General features: G+C 48.4%; 1 protein-coding gene across 1 annotated transcript in view; it reads right to left on the reverse strand.

Moving 5' to 3' along the window:
* Positions 1-18,056, reverse strand: part of antxr2a (ANTXR cell adhesion molecule 2a) — a 303,927-nt gene that overhangs the window by 250,811 nt on the left and 35,060 nt on the right. Inside the window, exons 4-5 of the mRNA XM_072496233.1 lie at positions 13,980-14,061; positions 39-146 (exon numbers count right to left, since the gene is read on the reverse strand). Coding sequence (XP_072352334.1) covers positions 39-146; positions 13,980-14,061 — 190 coding nt within the window. The remainder of the gene's footprint in view (positions 1-38; positions 147-13,979; positions 14,062-18,056) is intronic.

Raw genomic sequence — 18,056 nt, forward strand, 5'->3', positions numbered from 1 at the left:
TGAATAATTCAATGGCAATCTTGAAATTTTGCACTTGCCTCTCTAATTGTATAGGGCAACACCAATTCCACTAATTCGCCATCGGTTAGAACAATGATAGCACTCACAGTCTTCAAATCCTTTTGCTTCATTATTTGCTGAGAGGCCTACAAAAAAGCAATTAAACATCCATTAATGCTTAAACAGGTTACTGGGTATTTATTAGAAGTGGTATATAAACTTGTCCAAAAAAAAGCTGTGTCCTGCACTTTAGTTGATATTCTACAGTTCCCCTGGTGGTCGGCGCACTTTCTTATTTGACAGAGCAATTTTTTCTCTTTCTCATCACTGCTGGTGAGTGTGCGTCAAGGGATTACAGGCCCGTGGTTGGGTCCTGGTTCCTCATTATCCTGTGATCTACTCCTGATAGTTCTAGTTTTCCTTCCTTTTTGTTTTTCTTGGGAGGCTTTGACAGCACATGTTGTTGCCGGTCACCTTTATATAAATTATGTTTGTTCTGTACTGGGCCTGAGACTGGGGCTAAGTTACATTGTGTGATACATATGTTTCGTGAGGGCCATGTAGAATCCAGCACGAGTTTGTAGAATCAAACAGAAAGTAACATTATTTACAACAATATGTACACAGCTCCCTTCTCTAGCCGGTACCACACCGGCCAGCTCGATTTATACATTTGTTAACTACTAGTGATTGCTCTACTCTCCTCATTGGGGAAGCTCATACTCCCCAAGATTCATGGGATAACCAACTGTCCCCAGACAACAGGATTCGGGAAGGTTATAACAATACGAAACTCCCCTTTAGAACTGGGTTTTTGCATATTTTCTTTTCATGTTTCATTTTGTTTTAGGGTGGGAGATAAATAATCCATGATTGGTTCCTGCATGGGTGCAGGTGGGGCCGGTATCCGGGGAGAGGAGGTTGGGGTGTGTCACTGGTGCCTCTGGCACTGCTGGCATTGAGGGAAATGAATATTGGTGCGCTCGTTGTAATTGTGAGCAATTGCCAAGTGGGAAGGTGTACATCATTTTACCATGTTTTCATGGCCTTATCCTGGTTCCCCCTGCTTATAGAGGCATTAAGTTATGTCTGATGATTATATCGAGCCAAATACCCTGCTGTTCTCTTATCCCACTCTGTATTCATGTGTATTGCTTGCTGTGCTGTATATATTTTGTAGTTTATTGCCTTGTTTGGTAAATCTCAATAAAGATACTTGAAAAAAAACTTGTTTTTGGAACGTTTTTGGAAAGTTTTTGGAACGATGAGCAACAACCCTTGGGTGCAATCTACCGACGGCATTCCACCAGAATCGGAGTGGGTCTCACAGGCAATCGGAGGCCCCAGTTGGTTGGCCTCTGGCAGGGTGGTGCCACCCCGGCAGGTGCCAATCTGGCACTGCCAAGCTGCCCAGGTGGCACTTCCAGGCTGGCAGGGGCACTGCCAGGGTGCCAGGTTGGCATTTTGTCCACCCCTGGATTGGGCCCGGGAGTAGCCTGTCCATGTGGGGTGGAGTACGGGGGGGGGGAGGCGATGATGACCCCAAGATGGGTTGGGGAGGTCCAGGGGTTGCATCGGGGGGGGGGGATCGAAAGATCGGAACGCCATTCTTCCTGCATAGGAGGAGCTCCGGTGAGTGCAGGAAATTACACTGAATGCGGCCGGGGGGGGGGGGGGGGGGGGGGGGGGGGGGGGGGGGGGGTAGATAGCAGGGTCATTTCCGGCTCTACAAGCGGACTCTGAGTTTATCTTTGTTCAACCAGGCCCTATGTTTTTACAAACTAATTTCTCCATTTCACCTTATTTGGATCTCTGATTATTATAAACCATTCCCAATCAAACAATGAGCTGGGATTCCATTCTCCAAACTCAATCACCACATTGAAAATTGATGGGAGAATGGGGGCATGTTGCAGTTTCCACATCTATGCTTTACAGAGGCAGCTACACATGTAAAAACACAACTGCATTCGAGAAGATCCAATTTTCCTCACGGGAATGTCCAAAACATATCTTGTGGGTTTGTGCATGTGAGTGATAGGTCTAAAACTGCTGTAGTTTTTTGGAGAGGTGGGATACACTTTTGGCAAATCAAGGTATCATTTTAGGAAAGGCCAGCTGCCCTTTTGGGAGTCTTAGGGTTAGGTATGAATGCACAGAAAAAGTGGATAACCTCAGTGGAATAGTCAAGCTATCAAGTCATTTAAATCCTCTAACCTTTAAATGTTTGCTGAAATAACAGCCTGTGTTATTGCTTGCAATTTCACCATTTATCTGGTGACATATGTTTAGTGCGGAATGACTGATTCCACAATCTATCATTATCACAGTTTAACTGACAGCTCCAAGTTATAATGGGCGGCCTTCTCCCATCTGGAACTTAGATCCGTATCGGGGGCAGAGATGGGGAATGTTTAACCCTGCAGAGATCGAAGAGAAACCACACCATATCTTCCATCCCTGACTTTATGCAGCAGGGGTTTAGCACTGTAGTCAATGGGGGTGGGACGGGGGGGGGGGGGGCAGCATGATAGCTCACATTCCGCTGTCACGTTCCGCTGTCATATCTGGGTGCCGTATATAAAAGACTACCGTTGGAGAAAGAAGATGGATCTCCAGGAACATTCGGGAGGCTGGAAGATGTACCTCCTCATGACACTGAAGCTGGAAAATCCACCTGAAAGATGCTCCCCCCAACTACTGATGTGGTGTTCCATGGTCTAGGGTTGTTGGTGGCTTCCATCCTGAACTCCGGAGCCAGGCATCTTCGGGTAAGCCCTGACTTGTGCACGCCACGTTGTTCCAGATGTGTTCTGGACTGGTGTGTTTTTCCCCTGATATCACGGAGAATCAGATGTAGCGGGGGTGTGGGGGAGGAAGAATTTGATCGGACCTTTATCTGCATCCCATTAGTGAGGTGCAAATCAGTGTCATGCTGACCACCAACAGGATTCCTGATCCGCTATGGTATCAGCAATGGCCAAGAAAAATACAGGTGCAGAGGACAGCAGCAGCCAGGTAGGAAAGAAACGCTTTTAGCAGGCATCATCTATAATATCCAGAACGTGAACAGCTGCCTCAGAGCCAAACTTGAGCAGCAAATCCCTGGCAGATATTATGGTTCAAAAGGACAAATCTGAATTGGTATATTCCCAAAGGCTATCTTTTTCAAATCGTTCCATGACCTCGCCCCTTCCCATCTCTGAAATAACCCAGCCCGACAACCCTGAGATACTGTTTCTCTAATTCTGGCCTTTTACACACCCCTGATTTTAATAGCTTCACCACTGGTGACTGTGTCTTTAGTTGCTTTGGTCCCACGTTTTGGAATGCCCTCCCTACACCTCTCCAACTCTCTAGCTCACTCTCCCCCTTTAAGGTATTCCTTGAAATCTACGACTCTAGCGAAGCTTTTGTTCATCTTACCTAATATTCCTTTGTGGCTTTTATTTTATAATGCTTCTATGAAATGCCTTGGGAGGTTTTCTTATTTTAAGGTATTATATGAAGATAAATTGTGGACAATTCTGAGTCAACTAAATTATTTTTTCAAGCTCCTTTGTTTTCTATACGTTCCTCATGATAAATTATACTTTTGTTTTAGCCTGTGGCCAAACAGGATGCTAGCAGACATAAAAATGTTGTCGCAGAAGTATTTTGAGCAAATTAATTGGTTTTCGATCTCCTACTAACAACATTGCACATCATGTGGAGATGCCGGCGTTGGACTGGGGTGAGCACAGTACGAAGTCTTACAACACCAGGTTAAAGTCCAACAGGTTTGTTTCGATGTCACTAGCTTTCGGAGCGCTGCTCCTTCCTCAGGTGAATGAAGAGGACCTCTTCATTCACCTGAGGAAGGAGCAGCGCTCCGAAAGCTAGTGACATCGAAACAAACCTGTTGAACATTGCACATCAACTAATCACAGTTAGTAACTCTCAATATTAGGTAATAAGATGAATAAATTCAAATTGTGATAGAATAAATTTGTATGTCACTTAGGTGAAATTCACACAAATACACACCCATCAATTTCTAAGGTATTTGATGCGCAGGGATACAGCACAGTAGCACAGTGGGTAGCACTGTTGCTTCACAGCGCCAAGGTCCCAGGTTTGATTCCCGCTTGGGTCACTATGCAGTCTGCACGTTCTCCCAGTGTCTGCATGGGTTTCCTCCGGGTGCTCTGGTTTCCTCCCACAAGTCCCGAAAGACATGCTGGTAGGTAATTTGAGCATTCTGAATTCTCCCTCTGTGTACCCGATCAGGCACCGGAATGTGGCGACTGGGAGCTTTTCACAGCAACTTCATTGCAGTGTTAATTTAAGCCTACTTGTGACAACAAAGATTATTATTATTAATATAGGAGTTGCCACCTTTATAAAATTACAAGCAGATCTCTGGAGTTATTGTGCACAATCAGACGATACGAGATTCTACAGGCATTAATGCTGTTTAGTTTAAAATTCACTGCTAGAATGGTGAAGTGGGCATCACTTTAAGGAAAGAATCTAACTGTTCCTATTTGGCAAGAGCATTTATAAATTAATTGCCAAATCTGAATGTTGGACTCATTCATCCTTTTTTAAAAAATCTATACATAATTGATAAAATTCACCATAGTCCCAGATGATCATCGGCTGCTTTCCCCTTTGAGGGGGAGAGCTGACTGGTGGTGATTTAACCTGAGGATCATCACACCACAGACAAGGGGCAAGGTTGAGAAGCTGAGAACTTTGTGAATAACCTCAGCTGGTACAGGAATATGCACCCATGCTGTTGATCGCACTCCGCATCACAAACCCACTGTTCAGCCAACTGAGCTAAATAAGTTCAGGAAAGAGGCTGCATACATTTTGACTCCAGAATCATTTGCTCCCAGAGAATCTGTAATTTCCACAGGACACGATTTGTTTCTTTATACCCTGAAGTGTGGCAAGAATCTTTTAGTCTGACATGAAATGTGATTGGTAGGAGTTGCACACCTGAGGTCACATGCATTTATAAAGATACAGTTGAAAATCCCTTTTCCGAAATGCTTGGGGCCAAGTACATATCAGATTTTGGACTTTTTCGGATTTCGGAAAAGATTGCACAGGTGGAGCGCGAATTGGGAACTGTGCATGTGTGGCGCGCGTTGGGATCTGCGCATATGCAGAAAATTGGGAACTGCGCATGTGTGGCACACATTAGGAACTGCACATGTGCTTAACATTGGGAACTGCACACGTGCGGTGTGTTGCAATCTGCGCATGTGTGGAATGTTGGGAACTGCATTTCTGCGGCATTCGTTGGGAACATGTGCAGCGTGCTCAAAACAAAAAATGGGAATTTTGGATTTTGGCATTTTTCGGTTTTTGGAATTTCAGGTAAGGGGTGCTCAACTTGTAAAGCAATTTTAAGGTTACAGGATAAAAATAAATGACAGGGACTTCAGAGTGCGGCGATGACCAGCTAAGTCGCACGTGTCGGCACCTCCCGTTGAAACGGACTTTTGGGCTCTTATTAAGAGCCCCAATGGCAATTTTTAACGGCCAAAATCATTGTGCGGTGAAATAGGAGGGAATCCCTCCAGATAAATATGGATGAAGGAGAGGATAGCGGCCGGATTGCAGTGGATCCACTGGAGCAGCGGCAAGGAAGGGAAGCTCGAAGCAAGATGGCGTTGGAAGGTGGCTGTTCGGTATGGGGCCCGGATCAACAAGAGCTCCTGCGGCGCTGTGTGAAAGAGCTAAAGAAGGAGGTATTGGCCCCGATGCTACAGGCGATTGAAGGGTTAAAGGAGGCGCAGACGACCCAGGAGTTGGAGCTTCGGGTCGTGAAGGCAAAGGCTGCGGAGAATGAGGATGAAATACAGGGCCTGGTGGTAAAGACAGAGACGCACGAGGCACAGCACAAGGTGTGTGGAGAGGTTGGAAGCCCTGGAGAATAACTCGAGGAGGAAGAATTTAAGAGTCTTGGGTCTTCCCGAAGGCACAGAGGGGGCGGACAGCGGAGCATGTGTGAGCACGATGCTTCACTCGCTAATGGGATCGGAGGCCCCGACGGGCCCTTTGGAGGTGGAGGGAGCTTACCGAGTTCTGGCGCGAAGACCAAAGGCAGGAGAAATACCTCGAGGCATAGTGGTGAGGTTTCACCGCTACAATGACAGAGAGATGGTTCTAAGATGGGCGAAGAAAACTCGGAGCTGCAGGTGGGAGAACGCGGTGATCCGCGTGTACCAGGATTGGAGTGCGGAGGTGGTGAGAAGGAGGGCAAGTTTCAACCGGGCCATGGCGGTGCTCCACAAAAAGGTTAAATTTGGAATGTTGCAGCCGGCGAGACTGTGGGTCACACACCAAGGGAAGCACCACTACTTTGAGACGGCAGAAGAGGCGTGGACATTCATTGTGGACGAGATGCTGGAATAGTCTGGCGAGAGAAAAAGCTTCTGTAATAAAGTGGTGGAGTGATTATGTGGGACGAGGAAGGGGAAGGGGGGGGGGGGAATTTTTTCAATTTTGTAACTTTTCTCTTTTCCCCTCGTGGGGGGGGGGGGGGGGGGGGAGTATGGGGAACTGTGGGCGCCGGTGGGAAGGAAAGGGGAAGGAGAAGGGAACTGCGCCATCAGGGGTGGGGCCGAGTGGGAAACGCGGGCTTTGCTCCCGCGCTATGGTAATTGTGGCGGGAACGGGGACGCAGGAAGGAGGGGGCCTCGCACAATGAGGGGCCGAGGACAAACGGGGGAAGCCGAGGTCAGCCAGAGTTTGCTGACTTCTGGGAGCAACATGGGGGGTGCAACTACGCTAGAAAGCGATCTAGCGGAGGGGGGGAGGGGGGGTGGGGGGGAGTTAACTGGGTTGCTGCTGCTAAGGGGAAGGGGGAGCTGTTATGGGGCGGGGTGGTCGGGACGGGAGAGCACGGTCGGTGGGATATACGGGTACGTGGGAACCGGGTGAGGAGCTGGGTTAGAAAAGGGGATGGCTAGTCGATATGGGTGGGAGGGGGCGGGGGGGGGGGCTAAAGAGCCCCCCAACCCGGCTGATCACGTGGAACGTGAGAGGGCTGAATGGGCCAATTAAAAGGGCACGGGTACTCGCACACCTAAAGAACTTAAAGGCAGATGTGGTCATGTTGCAGGAGACGCACTTGAAACTGGCAGATCAGGTCAGACTACGTAAAGGATGGGTGGGGCAGGTGTTCCATTCGGGCTTCGATGCGAAGAATAGGGGGGTGGCTATCTTGGTGGGGAAACGGGTACAGTTTGAGGCAAAGACCATAGTGGCGGACAGTGGGGGTAGATACGTGATGGTGAGTGGCAGATTGCAAGGGGAGGCGGTGGTTCTGGTGAACGTATATGCCCCGAACTGGGATGATGCAAACTTCATGAAGCGTATGCGGGGACGTATCCCGGACCTGGAGGCGGGAAAGCTGGTAATGGGGGGAGACTTCAATACGGTGCTTGATCCAGGGCTGGACCGGTGTAGGTCTAAGACCGGGAGGAGGCCGGCAGCGGCCAAGGTGCTTAAGGACTTCATGGAGCAGATAGGAGGAGTAGACCCCTGGAGATTTATTAGGCCTAGGAGTAAGGAGTTTTCAATTTTTCCCATGTTCACAAGGTGTATTCACGGATAGACTTTTTTGTCCTGGGAAGGGCACTGATTCCGAAGGTGACAGGGACGGAGTACATGGCCATAGCCATTTCGGACCACGCTCCACATTGGGTAGATCTGGAGATAGGAGAGGAAAAGGAGCAGCACCCACTCTGGAGATTGGATATGGGGTTGTTGGCGGATGAGGGGGTATGTCTAAGGGTGAGGGGGTGTACTAAAAGGTACCTGGAGCTTAATGATAATGGAGAGGTCCAGGTGGGAGTGGTCTGGTAGGCGCTGAAGGCGGTGGTCAGAGGGGAACTGATATCCATAAGGGCCCATAAAGGGAAGCAAGAGAGCAAAGAAAGGGAGCGACTGTTGAGAGAACTTCTGAGGGTAGACAGGCAATATGCAGAGGCCCCGGAGGAGGGACTGTACAGGAAAAGACAAAGGCTACATATGGAATTTGACCTGCTGACCACGGGCAAGGCAGAAGCACAGTGGAGGAGGGCACAGGGAGTACAGTATGAGTATGGAGAGAAGGCGAGCCGGTTACTGGCCCAACAACTGAGGAAGAGGGGAGCGGCGAGGGAGATAGGTGGGGTGAGGGATGAGGAAGGTGAGATGGAACGGGGAGTGGAGAGGGTGAACGGGGTGTTTAAGGCATTCTACGAGAGGCTGTATAAGGCTCAGCCCCCGGAAGGGAAGGAGGGAATGATGCATTTCCTAGATCGGCTGGAATTCCCGAAGGTGGAGGAGCAGGAGAGGGCGGGACTGGGAGAACGGATTGAGGTGGAGGAGGTGGTAAAGGGGATCGGGAGCATGCAGGCGGGGAAGGCCCCGGGACCGGATGGGTTCCCGGTGGAATTTTATAGGAAATACATGGACCTACTGGCCCCGCTTTTGACGAGAACCTTTAATGAGGCCAGGGAAAGGGGGAAGTTGCCCCCGACTATGTCGGAGGCGACGATATCGTTACTCTTAAATAAGGAAAAAGACCCGCTGCAGTGCGGGTCTTACAGGCCTATTTCCCTCCTGAACGTGGATGCTAAGCTCCTGGCCAAGGTGATGGCGACAAGGATAGAGGATTGTGTCCCGGGGGTGGTCCACGAGGATCAAACTGGGTTCGTTAAGGGGAGGCAGCTGAACACGAATATACGGAGGCTGCTAGGGGTGATGATGATGCCCCCGCCAGAGGGGGAGGCGGAGATAGTGGTGGCGATGGACGCTGAGAAAGCATTTCACAGAGTAGAGTGGGACTACCTATGGGAAGTGTTGAGGAGATTTGGCTTTGGAGAGGGGTTTATTGGATGGGTACAGCTGCTATATAGGGCCCCAGTGGCAAGTGTGATCACGAACAGGCAGAGGTCCGACTACTTCCGTCTTTATAGAGGGACAAGACAGGGGTGTCCCCTGTCCCCGTTACTGTTTGCATTGGCAATTGAGCCGCTGGCCATAGCACTGAGAGGCTCTAGGAAGTGGAGGGGAGTACTCAGGGGAGGAGAAGAACACCGGGTATCATTGTATGCAGATGATCTATTGCTGTATGTTGCGGACCCAGTGGAGGGGATGCCTGAGATAATGCGGACACTCAGGGAGTTTGGGAAATTTTTGGGGTACAAATTGAATATGGGGAAGAGTGAGTTGTTCGTGGTGCATCCGGGGGAGCAGAGCAGGGGAATAGATGATTTACCGCTGAGGAGGGTAATAAGAGATTTCCGGTACTTAGGGATCCAGATAGTCAGGAGCTGGGGAACCCTACATAGGCTTAATTTAACACGATTGGTGGAACAGATAGAGAAGGATTTTACGAGATGGGACATGGTGTCCCTGTAACTGGTGGGTAGGGTGCAGGCGGTCAAAATGGTAGTCCTCCCGAGATTTCTTTTTGTGTTCCAGTGCCTCCCGGTGATGGTTACGAGAGCTTTTTTCAAAAAAATTGAGAAGAGTGTTATGAGCTTTGTGTGGGCTGGGAAGACCCCGAGAGTGAGGAGGGGGCTTTTGCAGCGTAGCAGGGATAGGGGGGGACTGGCACTGCCGAGCTTAAGTTATTATTATTGGGCCGCCAATATCTCAATGGTGTGTAAGTGGATGGGAGAAGGGGAGGGAGCGGCGTGGAAGAGACTGGAAATGGCGTCCTGTAAAGGAACCAGCCTACAAGCATTGGCAACGGTGCCGTTGCCGTTCTCCCCGAAGAAATACACCACAAGTCCAGTGGTGGTGGCAACGCTGAAAATTTGGGGGCAGTGGAGACGGCATAAGGGATTGATGGGTGCCTCGGTGCAGTCCCCGATAAGGAATAATCATAGGTTTGTCCCGGGGAGAATAGATGGGGGATTTAGAACATGGCAGAGAGCAGGGATTGTGCAACTGAGGGATCTGTTCCTAGACGGGACGTTTGCGAGTCTGGGAGCGCTGACGGAAAAATACGGGTTGCTCCAGGGGAATGCATTTCGGTATATGCAATTGAGGGCTTTTGTGAGGCAACAGGTGAGGGAATTTCCGCAGCTCCCGACGCAGGAGATTCAGGATAGAGTGATTTTGGGGACATGGGTGGGGGATGGTAGGGTGTCAGATATATACAGGGAAATGAGAGACGAGGGGGAGATCATGATGGATGAGCTGAAGGGAAAATGGGAAGAAGAGCTGGGGGAAGAGATCCAAGAGGGGCGGTGGGCAGATGCCCTACGCAGGGTAAACTCTTCGTCCTCGTGTGCCAGGCTTAGCCTGATACAATTCAAGGTCTTGCACAGGGCGCACATGACCGGAGCAAGGCTCAGTAAATTTTTCGGGGTAGATGATAGGTGCGGGAGATGCGCGAGAAGCCCAGCGAACCACACCCACATGTTTTGGTCATGCTCGGCACTGCATGGGTTCTGGGTGGGGGTGGCAAATGTGCTTTCGAAGGTGGTGGGGGTCCGGGTCGAGCCAAGCTGGGGGTTGGCTATATTCGGGGTTGCAGAAGAGCCGGGAGTGCAGGAGGCGAAAGAGGCTGATGTTTTGGCCTTTGCGTCCCTAGTAGCCCGGCGAAGGATATTGTTAATGTGGAAGGAAGCTAAACCCCCGGGCGTGGAGGCCTGGATAAATGACATGGCAGGGTTTATAAAACTGGAACGGATAAAGTTCGCACTAAGAGGTTCGGCTCAAGGGTTCACCAGGCGGTGGCAACCGTTCATTGACTACCTCGCAGAACGATAAAGGAACTGGGAAAGTAGCAGCAGCAACCGGGGGGGGAGGGGGGGGGAGGGTGGTCCTCAGGGGTGTTTTTGTATGGATATTTTTACTTGGACATGTATATTGGCTTGTTTGACTTTATCATTTGGGAGCGTTAATATTTTGTTATGGCAGTTGCCATTTAGTTTATATATTATTTATTTAATTGTTAAAAAACGGTCATTATTATTTATATTGTTTTATTGTTGTAAAAAGGGAAAAAATTTTGTACTGTTTTGTTTGGCCGGAAAAAAACATTTTGAATAAAATATATTTTTTCTAAAAAATAAATAAATAAATGAGAGAATTTTCGAACATTCTGGAACTCAAGTGGATCTTGTTTCCTTCTTTGAACTGGTGAGTAAAATGCCAATGTTCCACACACAGTAACCATATAGACTGTCCATCTACTTTTCACAATGGTGTCATTTATACTATTCATTAAATACTATTATCTCATTTGATTAGTTTTGGATAAAATGTTCAGTGTAAATGACACGCAAAGAAGAAACATGTTTTCACAATTCCACAGGTCCGCCACGTAAATAAAAACTGAAACTTACAGAGGGAAGCGGGCAGGGAAATAGGGAAGGTAGTCGACGAGGGAGGAAAGCGGGGGGGCTTGGTAGGAGATCCAGCAAGGCTGAACAAGGTGTTCAGGGACTTCTATAGTAAGCTTTATACCTCAGAACCCCCCGCAGGGCCGGAGGGGATGAGGCGCTTTCTGAATGGACTGACCTTCCCAAAAGTGGGTAGGGGGTTGGTAGATGGACTGGGGGCCCCAATTACGACTGAAGGAATATTGGGGGACTTGAGTGCCATGCCATCGGGTAAAGTCCCTGGGCCGGATGGGTATCTGGTGGAGTTTTATAAAACGTTCTCTGAGATAGTGGGGCCGGTGCTGGTTAGGGTTTTTAATGAGGCAAGAGACAGAGGGGTTTTACCTCCGATGATGTCACAGGCCACCATCTCCCTGATATTGAAACGGGACAAAGACCCGGAGGCGTGTGGGTCCTATAGGCCGATCTCTCTGCTCAATGTAGATGCTAAAATACTGGCCAAGCTCTTGGCTGCTAGGATTAAGGACTGTGTGCCGGACGTTATTATGGAAGATCAAAATGGGTTCGTCAAGGGCAGGCGGTTGGTGGCCAACCTAAGAAGGCTGCTGAATGTAATCATGATGCCCCGGAGAGTAGGGAGGCAGAGGTAGTTGTTTCAATGGATGCCGAGAAGGCCTTCGACCGGGTTGAGTGGGACTATCTATGGGAGGTGCTGGGACGATTTGGGTTCGGTAGGGACTTTATCGACTGGGTCAGACTGCTGTACCATGCTCCGGAGGCTAGTGTGAGGACGAATGCTCTTATACATCACGGATCACGGCTGGATGGATGAAATCATGGGAATCCTGAGGGAATTCGGCCGGTTCTCTGGGTATAAACTGAACATGGCAAAAAGTGAGTTATTTGTAATCCAGGTGAGGGGCCAGGAGGGTCGGCTGAGGGGGCTGCCGTTTCGGTTAGTAGGGGACAGTTTTAGATACTTCGGGATACAGGTGGTGCGGGACTGGGGCCGGTTGCACAAGTTGAACTTATCTTGGTTGGTGGAAAAAATGAGGGTCGGGTTCTGGAGGTGGGATGCGCTCTCACTGACACTAGCGGGGAGAGTGCAGACGGTTAAAATGACGATCCTCCCAAGGTTCCTGTTCGTATTCCAGTGACTCCCCATTTTCATCCCGCGATCTTTTTTCAAGGTCAATAAAATGATTATGGGATTTGTGTGGGCGAGAACGTCCCCGCGGGTGAGGAGATTGATGCTCGAGAGGAACCAGGGGGAAGGGGGGCTGGTGCTGCCAAACTTTAGTAATTACTACGGGGCGGCCAACATAGCTATGATAAGGAAGTGGATGGTGGATGTGGGGTCGGTTTGGGGGCGGATGGAGGCTGCTTCATGCAGGGGCACCAGTTTGGCAGCCCTGGTTACGGCGCCCCTGCCGCTCCCGCCAGCACGGTACTCCACCAACCCTATTGTGGTGGTGACTTTGCGGATCTGGGGCCAATGGGGAAGGCATGTGGGGGAAGTGAGAGCATCAGTTTGGTCGCCAATTTGCGACAATCACCGTTTGCCCCGGGGAATATGGACAGTGGGTTCCGAACATGGCGGAAGGTTGGGATTGAGAGGATGGGGGATCTGTTCTTGAAAGGGAGCTTCCCGAGCATGAGGGCGCTAGAGGAGAAATTTGGGCTGACGAGAGGGAATGATTTCAGGTACTTGCAGGTGCGGGACTTTCTACGCAGACAGATTCCATCCTTCCCACCACTGCCACTTAGGGGGATCCAAGACAGGGTCGTGTCTAGTGGAGGGGTGGGGGAGGGGAGGGTCTCAGATATATACAAAGAACTTATGGGGGCAGAGGAGATGCAGACCGAGGAGCTGAAGCTTAAGTGGAAAGAGGAGCTTAGAGGTGAGATCGAAGCGGGCTTATGGACGGAGGCGTTGAGCATGGTAAACGCGACCACAACATGTGCTAGGCTCAGCCTGATTCAATTCATGGTCGTCCACCTGGCCCACATGACAGTGGCCTGGATGAGTACATTTTTTGGATTGGAGGACAGGTGCGCCAGATGTTCGGGGGGACCAGCAAACCATGTCCAAATGTTCTGGACATGTCCGAATGTCATGGGGTACTGGCAGGGATTCGCGGACGTTATGTCCCGGGTACTGAAAACAAGGGTGGTGATGAATCCAGAGGTGGCAATTTTGGGGGTTTCGGAGGACCCGGCAGTCCAGGAGGAGAGAGAGGCCAACGTTCTGGCCTGTGCTTCCCTGGTAGCCCGGCGACAAATTCTGGCATGGAGGGACTCAAAGCCTCCGAGGTCAGAGGCCTGGCTATCGGACATGGCGAGCTTTCTCGGTCTGGAGAAAATTAAGTTCGCTCTGAGAGGGTCACTGTCAGGTTTCGTCCGGAGGTGGCAACCATTTAGCTACTTCTTCGTGGAAAATTAATCGTCGGGGGGGGGGGGGGGGGTCAGGAGGGGGGGAGGGGTTTAGGACAACGTAGATTAGGGGGGTAGTTAGGTGGGAAGCTGTTTTTTGCACTATGTTGATTGTTCTTTGCACACTGTTTTGTATTGTTGTTGTTTACTATGCCAAAATGCCTCAATAAAATTGTTTATCAAAAAAAAACTGAAACTTACTGCTTTTATACCTAGATGCATATAGGTATCACCTGCTGGAATGACATTTTTGAGAGCAGCAAGACCATCATTGATTTCCTTCCTATAACAAAAAAGGAAAAAACATTCCAAACATCAATTCTTGAATATTAGGCAACACCTTCCAAACCCCTGGCCACTACCATCTCGAAGGACAAGAGCAGCAAATACCTGGGAAGACCACCGCCTGGAGGTTCACCTTCAAGTTACTCACCATCCTTCACTGGCACTGGGTCAAAATCCTGGAATTCCTTCCTGTACCTACACCACATGGACTGCAGCCATTCAAGAAGACAACTTACCACCACTTTCTCAAGGGCAACTAGGGATGGGCAGTAAATGCAGGTCTAGCCAACAACGCACACATTGCAAAAATGATTTTTTTTTTTTAAATGGGGAGCCGGGTTAAAGTCAAGAAAATCCTTGTTTGATTGAGAGGATTGACGGCGGCTGGGATGGGGCCCAGTTCACAGTAGCAGTTTCACTGGGGAGCGGGCCTGCACTTCAGCAGTGCTGTTGGCGTCGAGCTGATGGCTGCCATTTTGAGTGAAGTTGTGGATGACAGTTTCGGCTCCACGACACAGGTTATTGGTGCTCACACCGATGAACTGTGAGATATCCTAAAGAGAATAGATGAAGTCCTTGGAAGTCCTGCTGTATCGTATGTCAAACATCCTGGTTGATTCAGGGAGATGGGGCTGGAGGAGTATCCATGCTTCCGGTCTCCCAAGGGGAGCTGGGTATGAATTCCCGGCCAAATTTGAGAACTGGCTGCCATGCCATCTCGATTCAAAGGTTGAGCATTTTGAGTTCAATGGAACAAATTGTCTTCGAGGCCTGGGGTAGGTCAGAGAGCCCGACCACTGGTCTTACATTTTGTCTTGTCCTTGGTGTTCATTGAGAAGAGTTGGGTCCTCGCCACCCTCTGGGGCCTTGGTTTTTCGTTACCGGGGCTTTGGGATAACTATATGATAGACGTGTAGGGGCTTCAGTGAAACTCTGGATGGATCCTGGATGTTGCTCGACGATCCTGGCTTTTCCAAGGTCCATGGATAGTTTATTATCCTGCCGTTAATCACTAATCCTGAACTTTGATTATACCCCTGATTTTGTGTTATGTCTTTTATCTTGGGAAGGGTGTACAATTTCAGATGCATTTGTCGCCTGTTATTTTGTTATATAATGAAAATCATGCTGAGCTAGTGATGTGACATGAGGCTTTTGCAGTATTTACATATGTTTTTTTAATGTGCTGTAATCCTTGCTTTTACACTGAGGCAGTACATTTTTATTAGGTACCCAGTCACTTTATTTGTAGATAAGATCAGTAGCGCCACAGCAGGGTGGCTAGACCTTGAATAACGTCTATTGGCTTATCCTGGTGTTCCTCTCTCTCTGGGGTTTCCTTTCTTTATCTGGGTAGGTGAGGTGCTTGTACAGGCTCTGATTTTTTACATTTAATTCTAGAGGGTTTCCTTATCTTGTTGGGGGAGGAGGGTCGTATCCCTTCCCGAGGCACCCCCTTGACAGGTGCCTCGATGATTCCTCTTCCTCTGGTCGGTGGGGTTTCCAATGGGGGGAAATGGTTGAAGTTTTCTGGTGTTAGTGGAGCCTGGATGGTGCCTCTGATTTGGCTGGAGAGGAATTTGGACTGTTGTATAGCGAGTCTTGGCATGGTGTAAGAATCCTTGCTTTACTGGCTCTTGGAGAGTAGCAGGTACGCTGCCATTGTACCGATGGCGACATCCTGTTGTTGCCCTTCTCCTGGGCATCCTTTTACTGCTTCAAGGTCTTGTGAGGCGGAGTTAGATTTTGTTTCTTTTTACCCCATAAGGAATCTCATATCTTGTGCAGCTTTCTCTTTTTTGCCTTATGAAGGAGAACGTGCACCCCAGAGCTATGCGTACATGGCTTTATCTTGGTATCATTTTAGCCTGAGATCCCTGTTCTTTTTGGTATCCTTTTATTTTCCTATGAGGGGAGACACCGACCACAATGATTATAATGTTTCATATTCTAAATGGTATGAACATTTGCTGGTATTCTCTGTATATAAATGTGGAATTGGTTTTTTTAATTTTTCCAATTATGGAGCAATTCAGCACGGCCAATCAACCTAGCCTGCACATCTATTGGTTTGCGAGGGTGAGACCCATGCAGACACAGGGAGAATGTGATATATGTGGAATGATGACTGTGTTGTGCCAAATTTAGGGGAATTTGTGTCTCGTGGTTATATGTAAAATATTTCCTTCGAACTAAGGTCTTTGTGGATTTTTTCTGTATTTCCTTTTCTTTATGTTAGGGTTAAAGAATCATTGACTGGCTCCTGCAGAGATACAGACAGGTCTCATATCCGAGAAAAAGACGGTATGATGTGTCATTGGTGCCTCTGGTATAATTGGAGTAGGGGAAGTATGCTTAATGCACGTCTAAACAGGGTGTGAAAATCTTATCCTAAATTTTCTGTGGCTGTATTATCAATTGCTGCACATGAAGGTATGCACCAGTTGACCATGGCTTTCTCCTTTCTCCCTCATTCTCTAGCTTGTCCACCGTTTTTCCTTGTGTAAATGGAGGCACCAAATTTAATGATTAAACTGAGCCAACCTTGTCGGTGTCTCCCATCTTTTTCTGTATTCAGGCACACAGAAGGACTGTAGGGATTCTATGGTTCTATACTGATCATCCTCTCATTTTTTATTTCATGTCCTTTCACAAAACAGAAAAATTTGCCCTATGTTTTACACATACGAGAGTTTCCCCCTCCCCAAAATGCAGTCTTTTGCTTTTATAACACTCAAGATACTTGTGCTTCACAAGTCTTAAAAATATACAGTAATTGAGTTCATTGTTCCACACTGCCAGTTTCTGTAGTTGATTAATAAGTACATTGAGTGATACACCCTGCTGCCGCCACAAAATGCTGCTAATGGAGAAGTAGGCCACTGCCCAAGATGGATCACTTTATGGATTCTTTGTTTATAACAATTTTACAAGACAAGCACATATATACAATGAAAAATCCGACAAAAGAGCTTTTTATTATTGCTCAGATAGGCTGGTTTACATCATTTAACCAGGTGACCAAACAATCTGTTGTGTTCAGTGAGCAATTCTATTCATGGTGCATTTTAATATTGCTTTTTGGGCTTGAAATCTCAAAGCTGTGGAGCTCCAGATTCCAAGTACCTCAGTTTAGAAGCAGCTGCACCTCTTCAAAGCCTCAAAAAAATTACCAATTATAGTTCAGCTAAGCTAAAAGGCTCCTTTATCAACTAATACGGCATCATCATGCCGACTCGTGTTTTAGATTGGAAATCAGTCAACAGAGCAATTTGTGATGTTACTAAGCTCGAAGTCCATGTCGTCTCTGCCCACCCTCGAAGTAAACCAACAAAGATATCCATCATCTTATTTTCAAATTTGTATCAACACTCGTGTGACTAGAAGAGGAAAATGGTGCCCTTCAGATGGTCTCCTCTGAGCCAATGGACACAATGCCATCAGCAAGGCAACTAAATGCCAATCAACATAAAATTTCCCAATGGCCTCTTGCAGCTGCTAGAAATCATTCCCTATCAGGTCTGTCCCGCGAAGGGAATATAACAGCTGAAATGGAAAGTTCCATCAGCCATGTGAACATCCAAGTTTCTAACAGTTATTCTGCATTCAATTTGTAAGCTCTGGAATTTAGGGAAATGAGAGGTGACCTCATATATATATATATATATATACACAAGATTCTGAAGGGACTTGGCAGAGTAGACACAAACGTTGTTTCCTCTGGCAGAGGGACATAAAACATGAGGGCACAGTCTCAGGTCAATCATTTAGGATTGAGCTGAGTAAAAACTTCTTGGGTGGGATTCTCCCAACTTCTTGAGTCGGCGTGAATCCCGCCCCCGCCGGCCGCCAAATTCTCCGGCCCCCCAAAAATCCCCCCGACGTGAATCGCGCCGCCTGCCTCTGAGAATGGCAAGGACCGGCGCGACGCAATCGGCCCCGGGGTCGCCCGAATTCTCCAGCCCACGATGGCCCGAGCGGCCGCCCGTTTTA

The sequence above is a fragment of the Scyliorhinus torazame genome, chromosome 3 (assembly GCF_047496885.1).
Source record: "Scyliorhinus torazame isolate Kashiwa2021f chromosome 3, sScyTor2.1, whole genome shotgun sequence".
NCBI classification, from domain to species: Eukaryota; Metazoa; Chordata; class Chondrichthyes; order Carcharhiniformes; family Scyliorhinidae; genus Scyliorhinus; species Scyliorhinus torazame.